The sequence below is a fragment of the Fukomys damarensis genome, unplaced genomic scaffold (assembly GCF_012274545.1).
Source record: "Fukomys damarensis isolate Sample0158 unplaced genomic scaffold, DMR_v1.0_HiC HiC_scaffold_21, whole genome shotgun sequence".
Classification (NCBI taxonomy): Eukaryota; Metazoa; Chordata; class Mammalia; order Rodentia; family Bathyergidae; genus Fukomys; species Fukomys damarensis.
In genome coordinates this window covers 12,932,235-12,953,431 of record NW_022900933.1, presented here as the reverse complement: position 1 = coordinate 12,953,431, position 21,197 = coordinate 12,932,235, and the positions used below count along the sequence as shown (strand labels likewise).

Below are 21,197 nucleotides of genomic sequence, written 5' to 3'. Positions count from 1 at the left end.
AATGGGCTCTCAGGGAGGATAACATTTCATCTCCCAGGCTCCTGCCTTCCTAGGGCGTCCCTGGGCCGTCCTTTCCTCCAGTGCCCTTCTCCAGCTATGTCCTCCCCTCCACCGGCCCTACTGCATGGCTCCGTAGGCAGAGGTAGCTGAGCTTCCCGTTCCTGCACACCTCAGAACAGGAACAGCCATCAGCAGTGTCTCACGGAGGGCCTGAAGCGCCTGGAGGGTCCTCCTTTGGTGTGTGGGAGGCAGTGGGCTCCCAGCAAACAGCTTCTGACTTTGTGGATTCGCTTTCACAGCTGTTCAGTGTTCCCGCTCATAGTGTGGCTCTGCCGTGATGAAAGACAATGAGGGGCAGCAGTGGGAAACATGGCTCTGCACAGAGGCCTTGGTATGGACCCCTGCGCAGAACTACATGTTGTGTCATCTTGGCGAGGTTGCCTGGTTTCCCCAGGCTTTAGTCTTCTCGTCTGCAAAACAAGGGTACTAATATACCCTGCCTCGTAGGGCTATTGTGAAGGAGCTCCGACTAGTCAACATTTCGTAAGTTATGTGTAAGTTCTTGCCCATCTTCTTCCTTTGGAATTTAAATGGGAGAATGATTTTTTGTTATTGCTGTTTTCTTTCTTCTTTTCTTTCTTTTTTTTTTTTTTTTTTTTTTTTTTTTTTTTTTTTTTTTTTTTTTTTTTTTTTTTTTTTTTTTTTTTTAAGAGACCACTCCAAGAAAAGAGGGAGAAAGACAAGGTTTTGCTTTTGTTTTTGTTTTTTCAAACCTACAGAGGTTGCTTCTGGTCTGCAGCTCACAAAAGTGAGGAGCTACAGGCATCACAGGTAGCAATGAACTCCAGGTTACACGTTCAGTTTGGAAACGGTTTTCTCCATACCAACAGAGACACCATAGAGGCTGTGCCCAAGACCTGCTTAACAACAAGAGGAACACTGTCTGCAAACATGAAGTTAAAGAGCCTCCCAAGCCCCATCTAGCCCAAACCACAGAGATAGTTCTCCGCTTCAGAAGAGCTCCTGAAGGATTTCTGGGCCATTGGGCTCTGTAACACATTGTAAGACAACACAGGGGCATGGCTAAAGAGCATTTTCAACTAACGGGAGTGTTTCATTTTCATCTGTTTGGGTCTGTGTGTATTTGTGATTATTTTTAAAACTAGGCAATGGGGTCTATAAGATGGGGCTTTAATAGAGTGACTATGCACTCATCAAGAGATGACTCTAGGTCCGCAGACACCGAGGACAATGCAGTCCTCCAATCTGTCCACCCATCTACTCATGGACTTGGTACCCAACAAGCGAGCAACAACAGGGAGCCAGACCTGCCCAGTCTTAGGAAGCAACACACAGCCAGAGTGGTCCCTGTCCTCCATTAGCTCACCTTCTAAGGTAGACACATGAAGCATGCAGATGCCACACAGCATGTCAGCAGGAAACCACAGAGGTGCTAAGAGAGGACAGGATCCTAGGGACTCTGCAACAGGACAAAGCCACACTATTCGATAGAAATTTCCCTGTGGATGGAAATGGTCTATAGCCACTCTGTCCCATATGGTAGCCACTGACCACATTAAGCACTGAAATAAATCAAATGCACCTGAGGAACCAAACATTTACTTGTGTTTAATTTCTGTTGATTTTAATTTAAATAGCCACATATGGCTAGTGGCTACCACATGCAAACCCCATCTGTAAAGTATACAAACCAAGAGGGGAGAGATGGTGGTTCTCAATTAAACTTTTCCTAGTTGATCCAGGCTGACTGATTGGACAAAAGGAAAAAAGAGGCAGATTCTGAGAATAATCTCTACATCTGGAAATGAGACAGTAAATCAGTTCACTATTTATGGGTCAACTGCTAGGATATCCTGGGAATTTGTCACAGTACAAATGAAGTCATTAGGGTGGCTCTTTCTTTTCTTTTTGCAGAGGACTAGACATACAGGCTAGAAGTCCTCAGTATGAGGCTATGGCTGTGGTCAGTTCTTTCACCACACATACAAAACTCAAAGAATTAGAGTCACACCACTGGGACATAAACCCCTGGGGGAATGAGTTCATGGCTGTGGCCTCGAGAATGATCATGATTGACAGAAATTTTTGGTGTTGGGCAGAGGCAAGTAGTCTCCCTCACAAGTCAGTGCTGAGCCATTTCCCAAATTTCATGTTCACAGAAATTCTCACATAGATTTCCTTCCTCTTCCTAAAAGACAATAAAATAATAACATTAAATGACTGTCTAATATGAAAACCAGACCAAAGGGGCTGGGATCACTGTGCATCTGCAGTTGTCTCTCCCACCCCTCCTCCCTGGGGAGATGACTCCAAACATTTTGTGTTGTGCTCACCCTGGTGAAGTATGACAGACAGTTGATTGCATATAAACAAGTTATCCTTCTTATTGGGAAATTAAGCTACTAAACAGGGGCTGCCTGAGCCATGGGAGAGATCAGGGTAAACAAAATCAAGGATAGACCAATAATGCCCTCCATCTGAAATACATACACATTGGTTCCTGCCCTTCAGCCTCCAGCAGAGTAGAAAGCAAACCCTGCCAAAGCTCTTGCCCAGGGAGACCACCCCAACACCACAAGTTTTATCGGGCTTGATGAGCTGCCAAGTTTCCGTGACAATGAAGGAACAACAGAGCCAGCCTAAACTCCATCTGGAAGATGTTCAATTCTTTCTAATAAAGAGCTGTTCTAACTTTACTTCCACCTGTTAGCACCATGCTGATTTAACTAGGAGCTAAAACTCTACACCAGTGTGTTTCTGCTAATATCCACAGCTTGCTCTTTCTCCCAGGTATAGAAGAAGGGACAAGAGCCAACCCAGTCAGCATCTTGAAGAGTGAAGTTCACAGCAAGAACTCTTTACAATATCATACTCAGAGTACAGGCCAAACTCAAACAAACTTGTAGATTTTTGTTGAAAAATTCACAGGCAACACACCTTTAAGTAGTCACTTGACCTCTGTTTCACTAGTCTATGGCTGCAAAGCAAGCCACTTCTAAGCTTACTGGCTTTTAATGGCGACTTGTCATTTCTCATAATTCTGTGGGCTGGTAAGGCTCAGCTGGAGGCTCTTCTGCCCCACGAGGTGGTGGCTGGGGTAACACATTTGCCTGCATTCAGCCAGGAGCTTGACCGGTGCTGTGATTTCACTGTCATGTTTCAGTCGGGGTGGCCAGGATGGCTGAGGGCCCACTGGGCCTTTGTCTCCAGTTGGCTCTCCTCTCTCATCCACAATGATTTCATTTACTTCTCTCTCCTCATTTCCCTCCCCTACTCCCCCAAATGTTTGATTCTTTGCCACCTGACTTTCCTCCCCATCCAAGTTCAAATTCCACATTGCCACTGACTGAGGTTATCATCCTAAAAGCAAATGCTTTCCTATTTAAATACCACCATTAGCTTCCTTGTTGTGTTCATAGTTCTATCAAAACCCTCAACATACAGCATGATTATGTATGTTTTCATGTCTATAAAAGACTGTATCCTATTCCTTTTTATATACATAGTGCTTAACACAGTTAACAACCCAAAGCAGTTGTGGAGCACAAATGTGAAAAATGACTAAATGGGTATGAAGACCACTCCTAACACATACAATGGATGAACAGATCCTTTTTCTGTTGCTTTTCTATCACTTACTGTGAAAAGGGGTGGTCTTTATTCAACCATCATCGAAAGCTTAAAGTTCTCAAATGTACAGTGTGACAGAATTTGTTTGCACCTTTCTCTTCCTTTAAAGAACATCTGTTAGATGAGGAATATCATGCACCAAATGCAGTGTTTTCCCCTTGAATTAAAGGAAAAGAACAAAAACAAAAACAAAACCCAAGTCACTGAAAAGGAGCCAGTGTGGCTGAGACAGAACCCATCCACCTAGGTTGCTTGTAACTAGGTGATGGTGGAATTTGTTCTTGGTTAGCCTGGCTTTAGCGGCTTCACATGGCCCCGCAGGAAGCTTACCACCCCTGGAAGAAGAGGCACCTCACCCAGTAGTCAGGCAGTATCTGAAACACCTCGGCCTCTAGCCTGAAACGTGCATGTCAAAGCCCAAAACTCTAACCGTTGAACAGCCAATGCGATTAGCACTCTGCCTTCCCCAGCAGCTACCAAATGCGTGCACTTGAGTGAGAACAGCAGCCAGGTGATGAAATGGAGTCAAGTATAAGTCAGTTTTTTGACATCCTGAATTCATTTTTCCCACAGATTCATTGTTGTAAATAACAGTGTGTTTTTTACACCTGCAAACACCCAATCTGTAAATGCCTACTTGGAAGAAAAGGAAAGTAAACAATTCCCTACCCACTTACCAGCTGGGTGAGTAAGAAGCACAGTAGAATCTTAGCCCCGTCCAGCTGCTCCCTCCTGCCCAGAACTCTGCATGTGCTGGCTGCTCTCCTGAAATACACTTCCAGCTCACAGACTCCTATTTTAAGTCCATGCTTCCTGGGGGCATCTGACTATCCAAGAAGGTTGGGGGCCCCGTGGAGAGGCCCCATTGCATCCTCTTACCTTCCCCTGTGGCCAATGCCACAATCATGACTAAGTGAGCAACTGATTAGTTAAATATTCCCTTCCCATCCTCCCCTCTAGGCCGAAAGCTCCCTGTGGACAGGACCCAAGATCTGGGTGTGACGCTGTTGGACACTCGGTGGCCAGCAGAGGTCGTGCCTAAAGTGCATCTTCATAAACACTTCTGGCTCAGATGACCGAGGAGAAAGCCAGCCAAGGCTTGGCAAGGTCAAGCCACTTCGGGGTGGAGCACTCTAGGCGCGACATTAGGCCCCAATTCTTCCTACCACACTCCTGCCTCCCTCCACGTGGGGACATCAAGCCCTGAGACCCAGAGGGTAGCTAAGGGCCAGGGCACTTTGCTCATAGCTCTGGAAACAGTTGCTGGGATCCCTGACAGTGTCCCCTCAGGTCACCAGGAGAAGAGAAGGGCTCCAGAAGCAAAGACAGGGGTTGTTTTCTTAAAGTCTAACGCAAGTTTGCCTTTCCGGGGGGCAAATCCACTATTGAAAGGGGAAAATGGCCCTTCCCTAGCCAATGCCTGCACCAAAAGGTGGAGCGCAGCATTCCAGACATCTGGCTGCAGCTCAGCCACCGGCACAAGACTTGTCCACGTCTTGCCTCTAGCTTTATTGTACCATCTACAATGGCAGACCTCGGCCCTTCTCTCCTAGGCCACATCTTTGGGACCAAAGAGCAGTTTTTCATGAAAACATCACTTACCCATCCACTGTCGTCAAATCCATCATCCCCACTGAAAATCCACATACCCACTGGGGCCAGCTCTCACTCACCCTTCCCTGACCCCGAGGTCACTGCATTTACACAGGTGCAGAGGAGGCCTCAGCCGGCGGCTTCAGAGTAGGACTCAGAGATGGAGGAGGGGAGATAAGGAGGTCAAAGGGAAGGGGGCCTGGCAGCCCTGCGTCTGCTCTTCCTCTGCGCACCTCCACTGTTGCCTGACAGCAGCACACCCCAATTAAAGGGCTTTTCACACTGCTGAGAGAAAGCAGACACCCGCCCCAGCTGTGGGGCAGCTGGAACTACTTCTGTTGTTTTAGCCAGGAGAGGCCTGACCTTCCTCACCCCATCACCTCCCTCTCCAGGGGAGGAATTTAGTGGTCACTTCACCCACCCAGCCAGCTTCCCTCCAACAAGGCGCGCACCCCCGCCCAGCATGGGAGTGACTGGTCAAAACCCAGGAGTAAAGGTTGTCTTTTACCAGGTGCCACTGTGGGGAAGGCGAGGGGCCCAGGGAGTTTGAGAAAGTAGCTGAGACCCTAAGTCTAAAGAGACCCCATGCTTTAATTTACACTGACCAGGGCTGAGGATTTAGTTCAGTGATGTTGTGCCTGCCTTGCAAGCCCAAGGTCCTGAGTTCGATCCCTGACACAAAAAAAGGAAAAAAAAGAAAAACACAAAGGAATTTACACTGACCATGACTCTACCCTCAAACCTAACCCCATGCCAGCCTTCTAGAAAGGCGGATGAACATAAAGTATGGGCCAGAGCCCAGGAAAACAAAAAATGAAGCATTCTTCTAAGTGAAAGAAGCCAGCCTCAGAAAACTATGGTAAATGATTCCATTTCTATGACATTCTAGAAAAGTCCAAACTAAACAAAGAGAACTCAGATCAGAGGTCACCAGGGACTGAAAGTAGGGGAGGCATGAGAAAATGTTTGGGGGTAATGGAAATACTCTATACCTTGATTGTGGCAGTGGTTATTCAAGCGCTATAAAATTGTTAAAATTCACAAAAGTGCATACCTAAAATAGGGAACAGTACTGTATCTAAATTATATCTCAATAGACAGAAAAGTGAAAAACAAAACACAAAACTAAAAAAGAATAACAATACTTCCCAAGAATGTTTGTTTTGAAGGGCCCATCAGATTCCCCAAAGGCATTCAGAGAGGTTTTAAGAGATCTTTTCCTCTATTGCCTTCAATTACATAGCATCATGCTAGGTGTATTGAGGACTATGAAAATAAACAAAACCTCAGGCTTCTCCCCCAAAGCTGATCTAGTTGCAAAGACCGACGCGGGTGCAGCTAACACCATGCGGACTGCACTCTTGAAACCGACAACCAGGAAGCAACGCCTAAGTCTCGAACACGTGAAAGGATAGAAGATGTGAAAATGGGTTGTTAGAAAGTCTGAGAGGTAAGATGTGCACAGGGAACTCTTCCAAAGAATGAGGATGGAAGGGAGGGACAAGGAGGAAAGCAGGCATCTACTTAGCAAGGTACCGCCGAGCACCTGTTATGGCCCAGGGTTGTGAAGAGTGCTGGGGACATGGTGGCTGACCGTTTTCTGAGGGTCAGAGCAAGAGGCTAATTCTAAGTAGGAGTATTTCTCAAGGAAGGAGCCATAAGCTGAACCATGAAAGATTTCTACAAGCAGAAAGAGATGTCTAAAGGGAATTATAGACTGTAGTAACAAGAACACAGAAGTAGAAGAATGGACCAATTTCAAAGTAGACTTTAGACGTGACCATGTATGCAAGAACTAAGGCTCTGGAGCCAGGTTGCAGGTGGGATTACGAAGCATTTTGAAAACCCCACAGCTGTTTTGTTGTTGTTTTGTTTTGCTTTTTAAAGAATTGGCAGCCAGTGTAGGAAGTAAAGAACAAGGGCAGACCTGAGCTCTAGAAATCTCCAGCAGAAACATGAAAGACAACAGAATTGCGGAGTAGAAGTATCCTACGCCTGAATAAGGAAGCAGAAGAAAGGAAAACAGGGGTAGTGTTGGACAAAGGAAGTGGCTGTGTCCCAGGTAAAAAGCATGGCCGCACTGTAGGCCATGAGTTTAGCAAACCAAAACCCACCAGCTGCCCCAAGAGCTGCAGCCGCACCACAGGGAAGTGACAACTGAGGCCTGATGCACGTTGCATTCCTTCACCTGAAACCCTACCTTCTCTACGGGAGCTGGTTATCCCAGGCCAAAAAGCAAATGCACCAGGTAGAGTATGAATCCACCACATGAACTAAGAGCACAAAGAAACAAACAGCTGACCCCGTAGGAAATGGGACTGCTGCCCCATAGAAGATGTGCCATCACAGCCTCGTGAGGGTTCCCAAATAACAGGAAGGAAAAGCTAGAATGTCAGTAAGCATCCATCTCATTGAAGGAGCAGAGTCCCGCAGCTCAAATATCCTTTAATATCTGCAAGCATCCACAGGATAGCAAACCTTTCAACCACAGGTGGAAGCAGGTATGTTTGTTTTGTTTATTTCCTGCTTGCCCCAGTCACTAAATAGTCAACAAAAGTCAGGAAGCAAGAGCTGGGGGAAAGCCATGTACCCTCCCACCCCCACCCCGCATTCTCAAACTCTCCCCACCAGTGTGAGCTAAAACTCCTCTCACTCCAGATCAGAAAACACAAGGATCTCCAGAACTCAGGCCCTAAATTCTTCCAATCTTCACTGTCCACTAGCACTGGGGGAAATAAAGGTAAAGGTGATGATCAGACCAAGGAGCAACAAAGGGGTCGTGTACCTGGATGCATCTAAGAGACTGTGGATGGCATAAGTGAGGCCTTGGACCTGTGAGTATGCAGAGACAGAGGGCAGAGGAGTTGCTTCAGCATGGCCGTTTGGTTCTCGATGCCCCACCTACTGTTTCCACGACATACATGCCTGGTAAGGAGGGACAGCTAAAATGGCACTGTCTCTCTGACTGGCAGGAGCAACATATTCAGCCAAGGCTAGTGCTCCTTACAAAGCGCTCCCACACATGCCTGCCAGCTCTGCCCAGCACCATGCTCCAAGATTTCTCTAAGCACTCCTAAGACAGAAATGAGTAACATTTCTCTGAGCATCCTGGCGGATGGCTGCAGGACCCAGATGCCAGTCTGCACCATCTGTCCCTGCTCTTCCATAGTCTGTCCCACCATCACTAGCAGCATTTTGCTCCCAGTGACATGTGATGTTTTCCCACAAGTGGGGGACAAAAGGGGATGGCTAGTCATGAGTAACAACTATGGTGGGCGTGACTGGGGTTGGTCCCAGTCCAGCTGGCTCCTGGGCAGTGACAGCCCCTCTGCTTGGAAAGACGCACTCCTGAAAGAGACGGGATTGATTTCACGGGAAACTTGATAAGATTCTGGGCAAAACGGAAGGTGTAGAAACCAAAAGGGTAGTCAAGAGATTCAAGACCCCTCTGAGAGATTCTACGAACTCGCGGAGAGTTATTTCAGGGTGTGGACGACAAAGACACACACACAAATGAGGCAGAGCCCAGCCCTACTCTGGCACCTGGACTGACAGCTTTGGCAGCAGCTGGAGGCAGCTGCCTGGGGCCCAGACCTGCATGCACTCTCTCTCCCTCTCTCTCCCTCTCTCTCTCTCTCTCTCTCTCTCTCTCTCATGCAGACACTGCCAGCACCGAGTTTCCTCGGGCACAGGGTAAACATGTGACTAATTTGTGGAATTGTTTAAGGCACCCCAAAGTAGGGACTGGGGGATTACTGCTAGGACAGATGAGGGTCTTACAGACACTGTAACCTGGGAGCAAATGTAAATGGCATCATCTTGGAACCACAGAGAGAAAATGCATGGAAGTGGCAGGTAGCTATAAGAGCCAGTTATTGGGAGCCAGGTCCTCAGCAGCTGTGGGGGTCAAATAGGCAGCCTTGGACTTGGAGAGAACTTGCAGAGGCAGTTGTGGATACAGAAACTGACTTTCCATTAGGACTATGCTGGAAACAGTTTTAGGCTCCCAGGCTGGTCCACAAAATGCCTCTAACTCACAGTGGGGCTAAAATCAAGCTAATAACACTTGGTCCAGAGTCAAGGGGAAAGTTGGGAGGCAGTGGGTGTTGGATAGTTCTCCGTATTCAAGGATCAGTCTGCCGAACCTGTTCATGAGCTGGGCATGGGTGACACGTACGCAGGCACACATTCAGAAGAGCCAGCTCTGCAGAGCCCTTAGGAAATAATCTTTGGAGAGACCAAGATGCTTGCAAAAATAGAGGCCCTGGAAGTCTCTGCTTTCCTCTCCTCTTGTCTGTGTGCTGTGTATTTAATATTGCCATCTGGTCCCCCAGGGAGGTGAGTGCAGACCCTACCTAGTGAAACCTCCCACCAGCCACAGAAGCCCTGGACACTTCTAGTCTCTCCTTCAGGAAGCCAGGTGAGCCCCCAACACAGCCACAATTTGACAACCTCCTGAGCAGGAGAGAGACCCAACAGGCCCCTCAGATCTGAGCCATTCACACGGAGAGATGGGCATTCACCTGCCTGAACCTCCTTTCTCACCCTGCCAAAGGACAGCTTTTAGCCCTCGCAAGTTTGCTTCTTGAGATTCTTGGCGGTGCTGTTGTTAAGCTTTCTGGCCTTGGAAAATATCTTTGCCCTCATGTGCCATGTGGGGAATGCTCCTGTTTCTAAGGCTTACAGTCCTCCTTACCCATTCAAAGGGGCCCAACGTGGCCTCACCATTGCCCACCCACGGTAAAAGACAAACTCCAAACAGAGAAAGTAGTGAAAGGCAGAAAGTGGTGCACCCTCCCAGTTCCCAGAAATGATTCTACAGCCCTAAAATAACAACACAGAAAAGCTGGTATGCTCTCAATGTGCATGCCCCTCTCACTCAGACAAGAGCTATGGTACATGGAGAAGCTCATCTTTGGTTCATTTGCACAGTGGAGCAATTTCCACCTACAAGGGAGATAACAGAGGAGGAAATGCTTTATCCACAGCACTTGAGGAAATCCACTCCCTTACAGCCCTGAGCCCTGAGCAAGTGCAGATGAAAACAATCAGGAGAGGAAATCCCAGTCTTGCCATATCATGGCATTCTGTTGGGGCCATGTGTGTTTAAATCATGTGTTTCCTTTTATTGCAATTACCACTGTCACCTCAAGATCTTGCTGTACTACTGCCTGACTTCGGGTTGCCAAACACAAGCATGTACGTACATACACGTGAGCATGCACACATGCACACACAAACACCCAAAGTGCCTTCCAAGCCACTTAGAGACAAGAGAAGAAATAGTTTGGCCTGTGTGGAACTGCGTTTGCCACAGAAAACCTATGCTCTCGGACTGTCTCTGACTCAAAACTCCCACTGCGTTACTCAGACAAGGATTGATTAGGTCCAGAGCCCAGGCTCGGCTCCTTTACACAACTGCAAGGCTGTTCTGAGTAGGAGAGAACCCTGTTGACCCAAGCAGAGCCAAGGAAAAGTAAATAAAACCACCTCAAATTCTACAGGCAGGAATAGAAGACCAGGGGAAAAACCAAAGCAAATCCACTCTTGGGGGAGAAAAAGAATGATTCTTCCATGTTCTAACCCTTTTAGTTCCTAAGCAGAGGGATCATCTTTCCTTGAAGATGATATATTTGATTTTTAAGGATCTTTTTTTCTTAGTGCAGACATTTCTAAGCCTGAGGTTCAGGATGCCCTCAAATATGGGATTAGGTGATCTGATAGAAAGGATACCTGGGCCGGGGACTTAGCTCATTGGCACCACACCTGTCTCACGAGCGTAAGGTCCTGAGTTTGATCCCGGTACCAAAATTTAAAAGAAAAGAAAGAAAGGATACTTCGCTCCGCACTTAGCAGGTCCCATCTGTCAAGCAGGGATGACAAGGGTGGGCTGAAGCTGCTCAGGAGGCCCCGTGGGGACACCAAGCAAGGCTGCCCACTCCCAGGAACAAGAATTCCCTCACCCAGAATCCACAGGTTCCTGAAACCAGTGCAGTGTCTCAAAAGCTGAGTGTGAAAGGCTCTCAGCCCAGCCTCCAAAGGGGTTCTCAAGATTCTCTACTGGCCACAGAAATGCCCACGGCTTAAAGTATCAAAACAAAAGCAGAATATCGTACATATAAGATATATACTTACATGAAACATGCATGTAAGTACACATATATTCACATGTATGTCTCCCTTCCCAGCCAGGGACAGAGAAAGACTAAAGATAGGGGATACACGCAAATGTTAACAGTCCTATCTCTACCTGGTAAGAATACAAATGGATGATAGACGGACTTGGCATTTTTCTTTGTACTTTTCTTTAGTTTCCTATACTTTGTCGGCTGTAAAAAGATGAAGGTGAGGGGCCCACACAAAAAACTCCAAACTGAATGACCCAGACTAGCATCTAAAGCAAGGTCACACCCAAAGTTCAACCCTAAAATCTGGTGTCACCTCATCAGGATCACAGCCAAGTCCAGGGACTGGAAGATGCTTTCCAAATGTGAAGTGGGCTGGAAGGATGCATCTCCAGAAGTCTGAGCCTGTTTCCTGCTCTAGTGCATCACACACAGAGCTCTCATGAAGTTGGCACAGACACACCGCACCTCTCCCAAGTGAGCTCTGTGGGCCCAGGTGCTCCATCGGGCAGCATTTGTCCAGGCACAAGCTCTTCCCCACAAGGTCCCCTCAGGAGCATCTCTGAGTCTCAGTCAGGACAGCTTCTAACTGCCTGGTCCAGAGCAGTGTTACAATAGGCAGCCTCGCACAGGTGCCTGGTATCTGCTGTCAGACTACAGGGTGGTGACGTGTTGTGAAAATGTCATCAACCAAGGGAATGAGGGGATAATGAAAATCAAGACCTCAGAGGATAAGCAGCTCCAGCCCCCAGAATGGGAGAGAAGCAGAGGGCTATCTGCTCCCCACCACTCCTGAAAGACACCCTTGGAATAAAAATTCCCTTGCATTTACTTCCTTACAAAATAATCCAAAATCTGCAAGGTAATTTCACATCCTAACTCTACAATTTTCTCCATTCATTCATTTAATAAATATTTCTTAAGCTCCCCTTGCAGGCCAGGAGCTGTGCTGGGTACCAGCTGCCCGGCCAGGAGCCCTCAAGGCCTCAAGAGCTGTAACAAGTCTGCATAATCCTCACATCATATTTCACATGCAGAAGACCTTGTCCTGGGTCCTTGATGCCACTAAGCTACAGAGTCAGCAGCACCCATGCATAGCAAACTCCCTGGGACAGGTCTTTCTAGGTCTTACTTAGCACACAGCTCTTCCCACACCCAACCATCCCTACCAAAAGAACAGATGGGTTCTAAAGAGAACCGACAAAAATGGTTGGAGGTAATGCTGGGGGTTGGGGACAACTCCAAGGGTTGCTCAGGCTCATCAGAGTCCTGAGGCTGTGTTGAGAGACAGGGCTGACCACCTCCCACTGCAGCCCTGGCAGGGCTCCAGGTAATGTGTGCTGGAGCACTTGGCCTTGTATAAGAAACTATCCTTCTAGCAAAACAGAAAAGACCGTCTTAAAAATGCTTCTTTTGACTCAATAGAATACATCCTCCCTCCCTAGGCCTGATGCACTTCAAAGCATCCCTGAAGATGATGCTTAAAATAGATTGTGCTTGGCTTTAATAGGAGTAGACTCTGCGTGCCAGATCTCAAACCATGGGGGTCTCATCATCCAGCAGAAATCTGCCCATATCATTATATTTCAATGCAGAAGCTCCTAGAAAGGATACTGTATTTATCTGGCCTAGATTATAAAACAACTGATTGCACTTTTAAACTTTCAAAGCATTCTTGAAGAGAGTTAGAAAGGAAAGGGCCACAGTAGAAATAAACGTTCAGGAGGTTCCCTTTTACAGTATGGTTTCTATATGCCAGGCCCGGGGCTGGATATTTTCAATAAATAATGCAACAGGTACTGACAAGAACCCATAAGATAATATTTTATATCTCACTTTGCAGATGGAAAGAGTGAGGCTCAGAGGAGTTAAAGAGAGATCTATGACCCCATTATAACATGATATCAAGGACCAAAGAATCACGTGAATTCAAAAGAGATGAACCCATAGCCCAGCCTGGGACTATGTAAGGCTCAGCAAGTGAAAAACTTCAGTCTGATGTGGCTGTTCTTGAAAAATTGAGTAAAGAAATGGTTGATTCCTAATAACCCTACCAACCACATTCTCACTTCCTCCCAGTCATCCTCTTTAAAAAGATGGAACAAAATCTGGGTACAGTGGCACATTCCTATAATCCTAGCACTCTTGGAGGCTGAGGTAGGAGGATCACAAGTTTGAGCCCAGTCTGGGCAACTTAGTGACTTAATGAGAACCTCTCAAAATAAAATAGTTTTAAAAGGGATGGGGATGTAAGGGATATAGCTTTAGTAAAAGCCCTTGGTTCAATCCCTAGTACAAAAAGGGGGTGACAGTGGAGAAAGAACGTGATGAAAACAATTCTGAGTCCTTGGGCCATAGAAGCTTTAACTTTCCAAGTAACTTTCCAAGACCCCAACACTCTGGCCCTGTGACTCAGCTCCTCTCCACCCTCCTTACCCTGCCTGGCTGGGATCTCCCCGCTCCCTGAAGACGGCAAGGTGAGAACACAGGTAGCAAAGTTCAGAATCCAATCTGCCACTCTGTTTCCCAGGCTAGGGAAAGGACTGCCCTCATGTATCAATGGGGTGGGAGCAGACTAATTCCATGCCCAATTGTCAATGTGCTACACCATAGTTAATAGAAACCAGATCTGATCCTTTGACAGGATACAGCAGAGAATGCAGCAGGGCTCGGCAATGTCCTCTGTGCTGGGCAGAACATGCTAGGCAGGTGTTGAAAGCATGAGTTTTAGTGAGGCAGACTGGGATCGGGTCCTTAGCCAGTGGACCTTGACCAGGGCACTTCCCCTTATGAGCCTCAGTTTCCTCGCCCATTAAGGCAAAGAAGTATAGCAGTTCTAGCATGGATGGTAGTTCTGAAGACAAAAGAGTAGGTTGGCACATCACAAGTGTCTGATAAATCTTAGCTGTTACTGTATTATTATCACTGTTGTCAACTAAATGGAGTTCTTCAAACTGTTCAGTCATTCAACACAGTCTCACTGAAGACAGCAGAGATTCTAGGAATTGGTTTGCCAACAAGGCTGAACATTGGTTATATCGTGAAATATCTAGTTTTCTTTGTATGGCATTTCACATTTACGTGAGTGCATTTCTTTCTAATTCATAGGACAGTGGTTTTTTTCTACCCACAGCAATATGAAGAACCATGCAAAAAGAAGTGGAAAATATTTTAAGTTCCAAAAGATTTTAAATTTTTATAAGTACAATCGTTACTGACTATAGTGAAAAACAGCTTTTGTTTTGCAGAGATGATAATAATGACTTTTTAAGTGGAAAAACCACCTCATTTCAGCTCTATAATTGCCAACCAAATCTTATAGTAAGTACCTATTACTACCTTAAATGCTGATTTTTTTAATGTGTGTCATTGGCTTAAAGTAAAAAAAAACAATACAAAAATTGTATCTTAACAATGAATTTTACAACAAAATTTTACCCCTCTAACCCGTGCTATGCTATGGGTAAAACCTAGAAAACCATCTCAAAAGTTTTGCTTTGCGTACCATAATGTGTGGGTCACCTGACACCCATTAATCTTTTTTTGTTTGTTTGCTTTTGAGACAGGGTCTCATTGTATAGTTCAGGCTGGCCTTGAACTTAACCCCATGCTGGCCTCAAACTGCCAGCATCCTCCTGCCTCAGCTTCTTCAGTGCTGGGATTTCAGGCGTGCTTCACCACACCTGGCACTCCTACTAATCATTAAAACCCTTCCAGTGTCTCATCTCTGAGAATTAAATTTGATTTGACATCAGAAGGGTACCATATCTTCAAGAAGTTTGATAACTTCTGCCCTAAGCTGGTTTAGCCTTGTATATCTTATCTCAAAATTGCTCAGTTAGGACTCATGGGGTGGCTGGAGGTGACAGAGGAAGACTTGGTGCCACCATCCTCCAAATACTTTCAGCCCTGCAGTGCAGCCTCTGCTCCCTGGCTCCCACTCAGCCCATCACAGGAAGCGGTTGCCGGGAGGGGGAGAGGCTGCCACTGTCCCGCCTGTGTCTCTCCCTCTTCCATCATAGGGTGATCCCCAGGCCCACAAAGCCGCCTTTGAATGAATAGAGCAAGAGCCTCTGCTGTGGTGTCAGAACAAAGACTGAATGTGCCTAATCCGGCCATTGAGCAGGGGACAGGGCTGCACCTAGAGGAACAATGCCACATCTGAAACCCAAATGGGCACCGCCAGGTCCCTCTGGCTCCACTGCCCCCTGTCCTCGGAACTCCTTTGTGAGGTCTTTGCTCCCCACTTCTACCGCCCCTTTCGCCCCCTTCACTCACATTCCCACCTCCAGGAAGACGGCGAAGGTAGGTGGGGCTGCTCAGAAAATCTGTGGAAGTACGCGGGACAGCGAGGGGCCCTCGCCTGGGTGTCACCAGCATGCCTTCCACTGCAAAGCACACCTGCACTTACCAACAAACCACGGGTCCACCGCTCCCTGCAGTGGGCCCTTTGGGCAGCTGGGCCTGCTCAAAAGGTACACCTGGGCTCCCCATCTCTAGGCACACATCTGATGAACTTGTTTTATTGCTGCGGCTGTCACTGTTTGCAATTTTAGGGATTGAACACAGGGCCTCGTGCGTGCTAGGTAAGAGCTCTACTGCAATGTTTCCCAGGATGCCCTTCAACATGCATCCTTCTGGATCAGCCTCCAGAGCAGTGGGGATTACAGGCCGGCACCACCACGCCTGTGGGAAGCATGTTTACAGTCTTTGAGCAGTCTCCCACAGCCCACTGCAGCTACCAGTGAGCTGAGGAACAGCTGAGGTTTTAGGTAACGGGATGGCAGAGCCACTCCAGTTGGGGCCTTCCAGAACGGGGCAATGGCTCCATGGCTAAGGCCCTGATAAGGCTGCCCCTTGACCCATGTTTCCTCTCTCTTCCCACCCCTGGCTTTTAGCCTGATTTAAGCTTCATAACAAGAGAAAAAAGAAGAGAACACCCTGCACCAATGAAAAGAATCACCAGTAGAAAGGCAGATTCCAGCTGAAAATCTGGAGTCCTTAAACTAGATGTCAGAATTCAGCCAGTTCTTTCTCTCCTTCCCCCACCTTTCCTCATAAACCATCTGCCTCCCCCACTGTTGTCCTGACCCCTGGTAGCACTGCTCAGGAGAACTGGACCTGATCTTCACAAGCAACACAAAACCTAGCACTGCCACAGTGGTCCCTTCTAACAGCCGAGTACTCGCTACAAATCTTTCCCTGCATCTCATGTAAGTTCTCCATACTGAAATTTAAGTTTATTTCTTGTCGACCATTTCAACAATTTTTTCTTGAGTACCCACGAGGTCTGACCCAGGTCCTGGCCTGGCTGCCAAAAACATGACCTGGCCGCTTCCTTCCAGAAGCCAATGCTCTGGTCAAGGAGGAAAGACCCAACGCCCTGGAGCCATGAGCTGCCCGCCACATCATGCAGCTGCCCAAAGGCCCAGGAGGTTTTAAGTCTTGGAGAAGGCGGTGCTGAGGCTGAGCAGCCAGCAGGAAGGAGTGGCATGGGAACGGCTCCTGGAGGGAGAGCTGCCGTGGGTTCTTCGTGGAGAGGACAGAGTGTGAGAGGGGAGATCACCTCACGCAAAGTGGCCTGCGTGCCCAGGGAGCTGCAGGGAGGTCAGCGTGACTGCGCCATGTCTGTCAGCAGCGCCCCTCAAGACAGCAGCCTCCTAGGGAGGTCAGAGTAGGAAGCCACTTCACAAAACTGGTGTTTTCTGCTACTTACTCTGGACACAGGGATAAAACTGGCTGGAAGGGGAAAAGAAGAAGCACAAAACAGACAGTGAAGAGGTGCTGGCCCAACTCCAAACACAAAATGCTGATGGACCTGCACTCCCCGCAGCAGCGGCAAGGGAAAGAAAGCATCAGTGTAGGAGATGGTTTAGAGGAAAAGAACAAATGTCACGCGGTTCCAGCCTGTTTCAGTAAATTTGACGGAATTGCGTCGCCTCCTGAGTTCCCACTCAGGGCTGAGTGCAGTTCAGGCCCTGGGGAGAAGAGTCCTTGCCTAGGGAATGAGTCTCAGGGGTTGCTCTCTGGAGGCGGGCTCCTCTCAGGCCATCTCAGACCCAGGGACTCAGCAACCCTTGCTCCCTCATCCTTTCTCTAATGTCCCCAGGGGTGCCCAAAAATCCAGCCCGGGACCAGGCTGCTGTCACCCACGCAGAAAAAGCAGCTGGAACTGGCCGTGTGACCCTGCACCCACTCATGTGCCAAGGAGAAAAAGAGGCCTTCCCCACAGCCAGTTTGATACAGATTCAGGTGATTTGAACGCCATGTCCCACAAGAGAGGAGCCAGTACCTCACTTTGCCCCAAAAGCACATCCTTCTGGCCTCAGAAATGGATTGGGCACAGCCAACTAGTCCACGGACCTCTCAAGTGAGGGATCCGGTACTGATTCAAGGGCCCCAAGGCGTAGAAAGGATGGACATCAGGAGTGTCTCCTACTGCAGGGACACGTCAGGTACATTCACCGAGATGAGGGAAAATGCAAGCTAAGGATGGAACAGAGCAAGGAATGATCCAGAAACAGTCCACAGAAGCACGCATGGGGCTTGCAGGCTGTCCCCACGGTAGATCTGCAGTTCAAGGCCGCTCCTGCTGGCCTTGTCCCCATCTCCATAGGAGTAGCGTCTCCACCGGTGAGGAGCCGAATTTATCAGGTTCTGTGTGAGACCCAGCCTGAACTACCAGAAAAGGCACTGGGCTCAGCCTAGCCCAGAAGCCAGAAAGAGGCCTCCTTGTAAGACGGCTTCTCTCCTCCTTCACCAGCCTGACACCTCAGGATGCTGTTTCCACATCCCCACTAAGACACAGGCCCGTCCGAGTTCCCAGTCCCACCTGTGTGTAATCCAGATTCAAGACGCTCTTCCCTGACTTGTACAGATTCCCAAAGAGTCTCCAAGATTCAATCCTCCGGCTTCCTTGGTCCCCGGCCTTTCTCTCACACGGCTTCCAGAATATCTGTCTAAAATAAATACCCCAATGTCCTGGAAAGCACTCAGTTTCTCAGACATCTCTGTGGCCAAACAATATTTATGAACAAGTCTTTTAGCATCAGATAGACTAGAATTTCAAATCCCAGCCCTACTACTTATTTGTTGTGTGAACTTAAGCAAGTCACCCAATCTTTCTGAGCTTCAGTTTCCTCATCTGTGGGGGGGAAAAAAAAAAAAAAAGAATAATGTCCTTCTATGGACTGGTCGTGAGGGCTGGGGAGAGATGTCTATAGTCCACTTAGCACAGTGCCCGATGCATTGTTAACACCTAGTAAACGGCAGCCATGTATATTAGAGCTGCTCCACAGTACTCAAACTAAAATGGGATGGGGCAGCAGAGGGAAGAGGAAATATTCAGCAAGCCCCATCTGGCCTCCCCCATGCTTCCTGGAACAGATCAGCATGGAATCTCAAGGGGGCCTCCCATGTGGCAGATTCTACCCAATCTCCACAAAGCCAGGAGACGCTACCTTAAGAGGGTCTCTTCCTGTGCCCTTCATGAGCTTGCTGCCCCAGTTCCCAGGAGAGGTCTTCTTGAGGGCTCCCAAGGCTCGTCCCTCTGGTGCAGAGACTCCATCTGCTGTCCACTCCATCTCCTGGCCCCCTCTGTCTGATACCTGGGGGTTGGAGAGGCACATTTTCCTGACTCACCTTCAGAGAACTTATGATAAAGGTAGAAAATAAGAACAAACATAAATCACATGATTTAACTATTCAGCCTCAGAAGATATGTGATACTAAAAAACTCTACTCAGATGGGCCCATTCATTGGGGAAAAAAAATGAAGATAGAGGAATTCTGGATTGATCTAGATTTTCTCACAAATTGATATCTGAGTCAGGCTTTTATTTCACTCATATTCTGAAATAAAGATCCCAGGAAGCAGAAAAAGAGCTCACCAAAGAATAACTCCAAAGCAAGGGCACACAGGGAGCCCCAGCACCCGGCCACCCTATCCCAAGGATCAGAAGGATCCAGAGCTGGAGTCTACTGCAGTTTACAAATCCAGCTATAAAGCTGTCTAGGCTGGGCCAGACCCTCACCCCTGACTGACTCTGGCTCTGGCCTCAAACACACTGAGCCTGCATAAACAAACAAGGGATTACACTGACCCAGACTACGAGGAGACTGCATTTTTGCTTTCCGAAAAAGTTGCAATCTGCCAAGAAAAACCATCTCTGATTCAGACAAGGAAAATCTTGAAATAAATTAGAGCTGCACACAGGCAGGACACAACCAAAGAACCCACCTGCTTCCTGGAGGAGGAGGCCTGGTGGAGGTCAGCCCAGCCTCCTGCTTCCTGGCCTGGCAGCCAATAGCCAGCCCTCTAGGCGCCAGCCTGAAGCACTCGCAGATATGAAGGTGTTCCTCCAGGCCTGGTCCTGGGCAAGTCCCTCCTCTGCCTGGGCCCCAGGGCTGCACTCCCTGGGCTTCATCCAAGGCAACTCTTCTCCTTGGCAGGAATCCACACGGCAGAGCCCACATCTCTCCTCTCCCTCCTTGCCCGGTTCCCCTGCCACCACTCTCTTTCCTGCACTTCCCCTTGCCCCCCTTGTGTTATTCTCTCCACTTTGCTTCAGGGCTCCCTCTTGGCTCCACATTACAGGACAGAAGGGAACTCTGCTGTGTTACCTCTGCCCGAGGTGGCCTGGAAGTCCCTGCTGGCTACTCAGTCCTCCCGAGTGCTGGGTTCAGAAGTGAACAGGCAGTGAGGACCAGGCCCTTCCTGCTTCCTTCAGAAACCAGAGCAATGGCCAGAGAAGTGTGCTCAACCCAGTCAACCTGCACCTCCTCGGAGGATTCCTGCATGGGTCAGAGTTCTCTCCACACCAAGCCACTGAGCCCAAAACTCTAACCTGCCAGCCCCTCACATTCTCCAGCAATCACCAAGGCCTTCCTGCCTAGATCTGTAGGTCCAGCATAGACATGTAGCAAATTCTCAGAAGCCGATGACTTCCCAAGCCAAAGCTGAGGCCCTTGTAAAGATTCCTGTTTTATTCAAAGAAATGGAAATCATTTGGCACTTGACAAAGTGGGCTCTCAACCGGAGGAGTGAAATGAACACTGGGGTTCAAATCTGAGCTCTAGTTTTGTGGTCTCAGACATGTTTGGCTTAATCTGTGCCCCTGTCCCCACATCTGTGAAATCGACAAGATCGCGGGACTACCACGCAAGGGTGTTGAGAGCAGAGTGAATTGCAAGTGATGTAAAGGACCTGCAATTGTGCCGGGTGTAGAGAGGCACTCGGTTAATTTCAGCCATTGTCACCATCGCCATTGTCATCACTGCCCCTTGCAGGTTCCATACCAATTATGGCTCTTGTTGCCTGTTTGTCATCCTGCTTCAGGGACTGTGACAGTCATCAAAGCAAGCACAGTCCCAGGATGAGGCCCCACAATGGGCAGGAAGTGTGAGAAGAACATGGCTTCCAGGCACTTTGACAGGATTGGCAGGCTCGAAGTGGGGTTTGCTCTCTCAATGGAGGCCGTGTCATCCTCCTTCTGAGGGGCCACTGAGAAGCGGGCCACAGGAGCAAGGGAGGTTCAGCACCACTCGCCCCATGTGCCCTTCTCCTCGCCTCCCTTCCTCAAACTCTGAACACCAACAGGACCAGCATGTCCTGCCCATGGCCTGACTGGAAGCTTGTGTCTGACAGGGCGGCTCAATCCTCGCAGAGCCCCAACTGAGCTGTCAGCAGGGTGTGACAGGTCCTGGCTGAGCCTTCTTTTGGCCCAGCTTCACCTCAGAACACAACTGAGTGGTTTCATTTCTATTCAGTCCTCAGGAGGTTACTCCAAGGAGATCCGGCTTGTCACTCTTCACACTGTCATCCGGCAG

General features: G+C 48.3%; 1 protein-coding gene across 3 annotated transcripts in view; it reads right to left on the bottom strand.

The window, feature by feature from the left end:
* Positions 1-18,949, bottom strand: part of Smoc1 (SPARC related modular calcium binding 1) — a 103,419-nt gene extending 84,470 nt beyond the window's left edge. For all 3 annotated transcript variants that reach the window (XM_010645371.3, XM_010645372.3, XM_010645373.3), the window contains exon 1: positions 18,830-18,949. In XM_010645371.3, the coding sequence (XP_010643673.1) occupies positions 18,830-18,859 (30 nt within the window). In that variant the 5' untranslated portion in view covers positions 18,860-18,949. The remainder of the gene's footprint in view (positions 1-18,829) is intronic.
* Between the last annotated feature and the right edge of the window lie 2,248 nt (positions 18,950-21,197).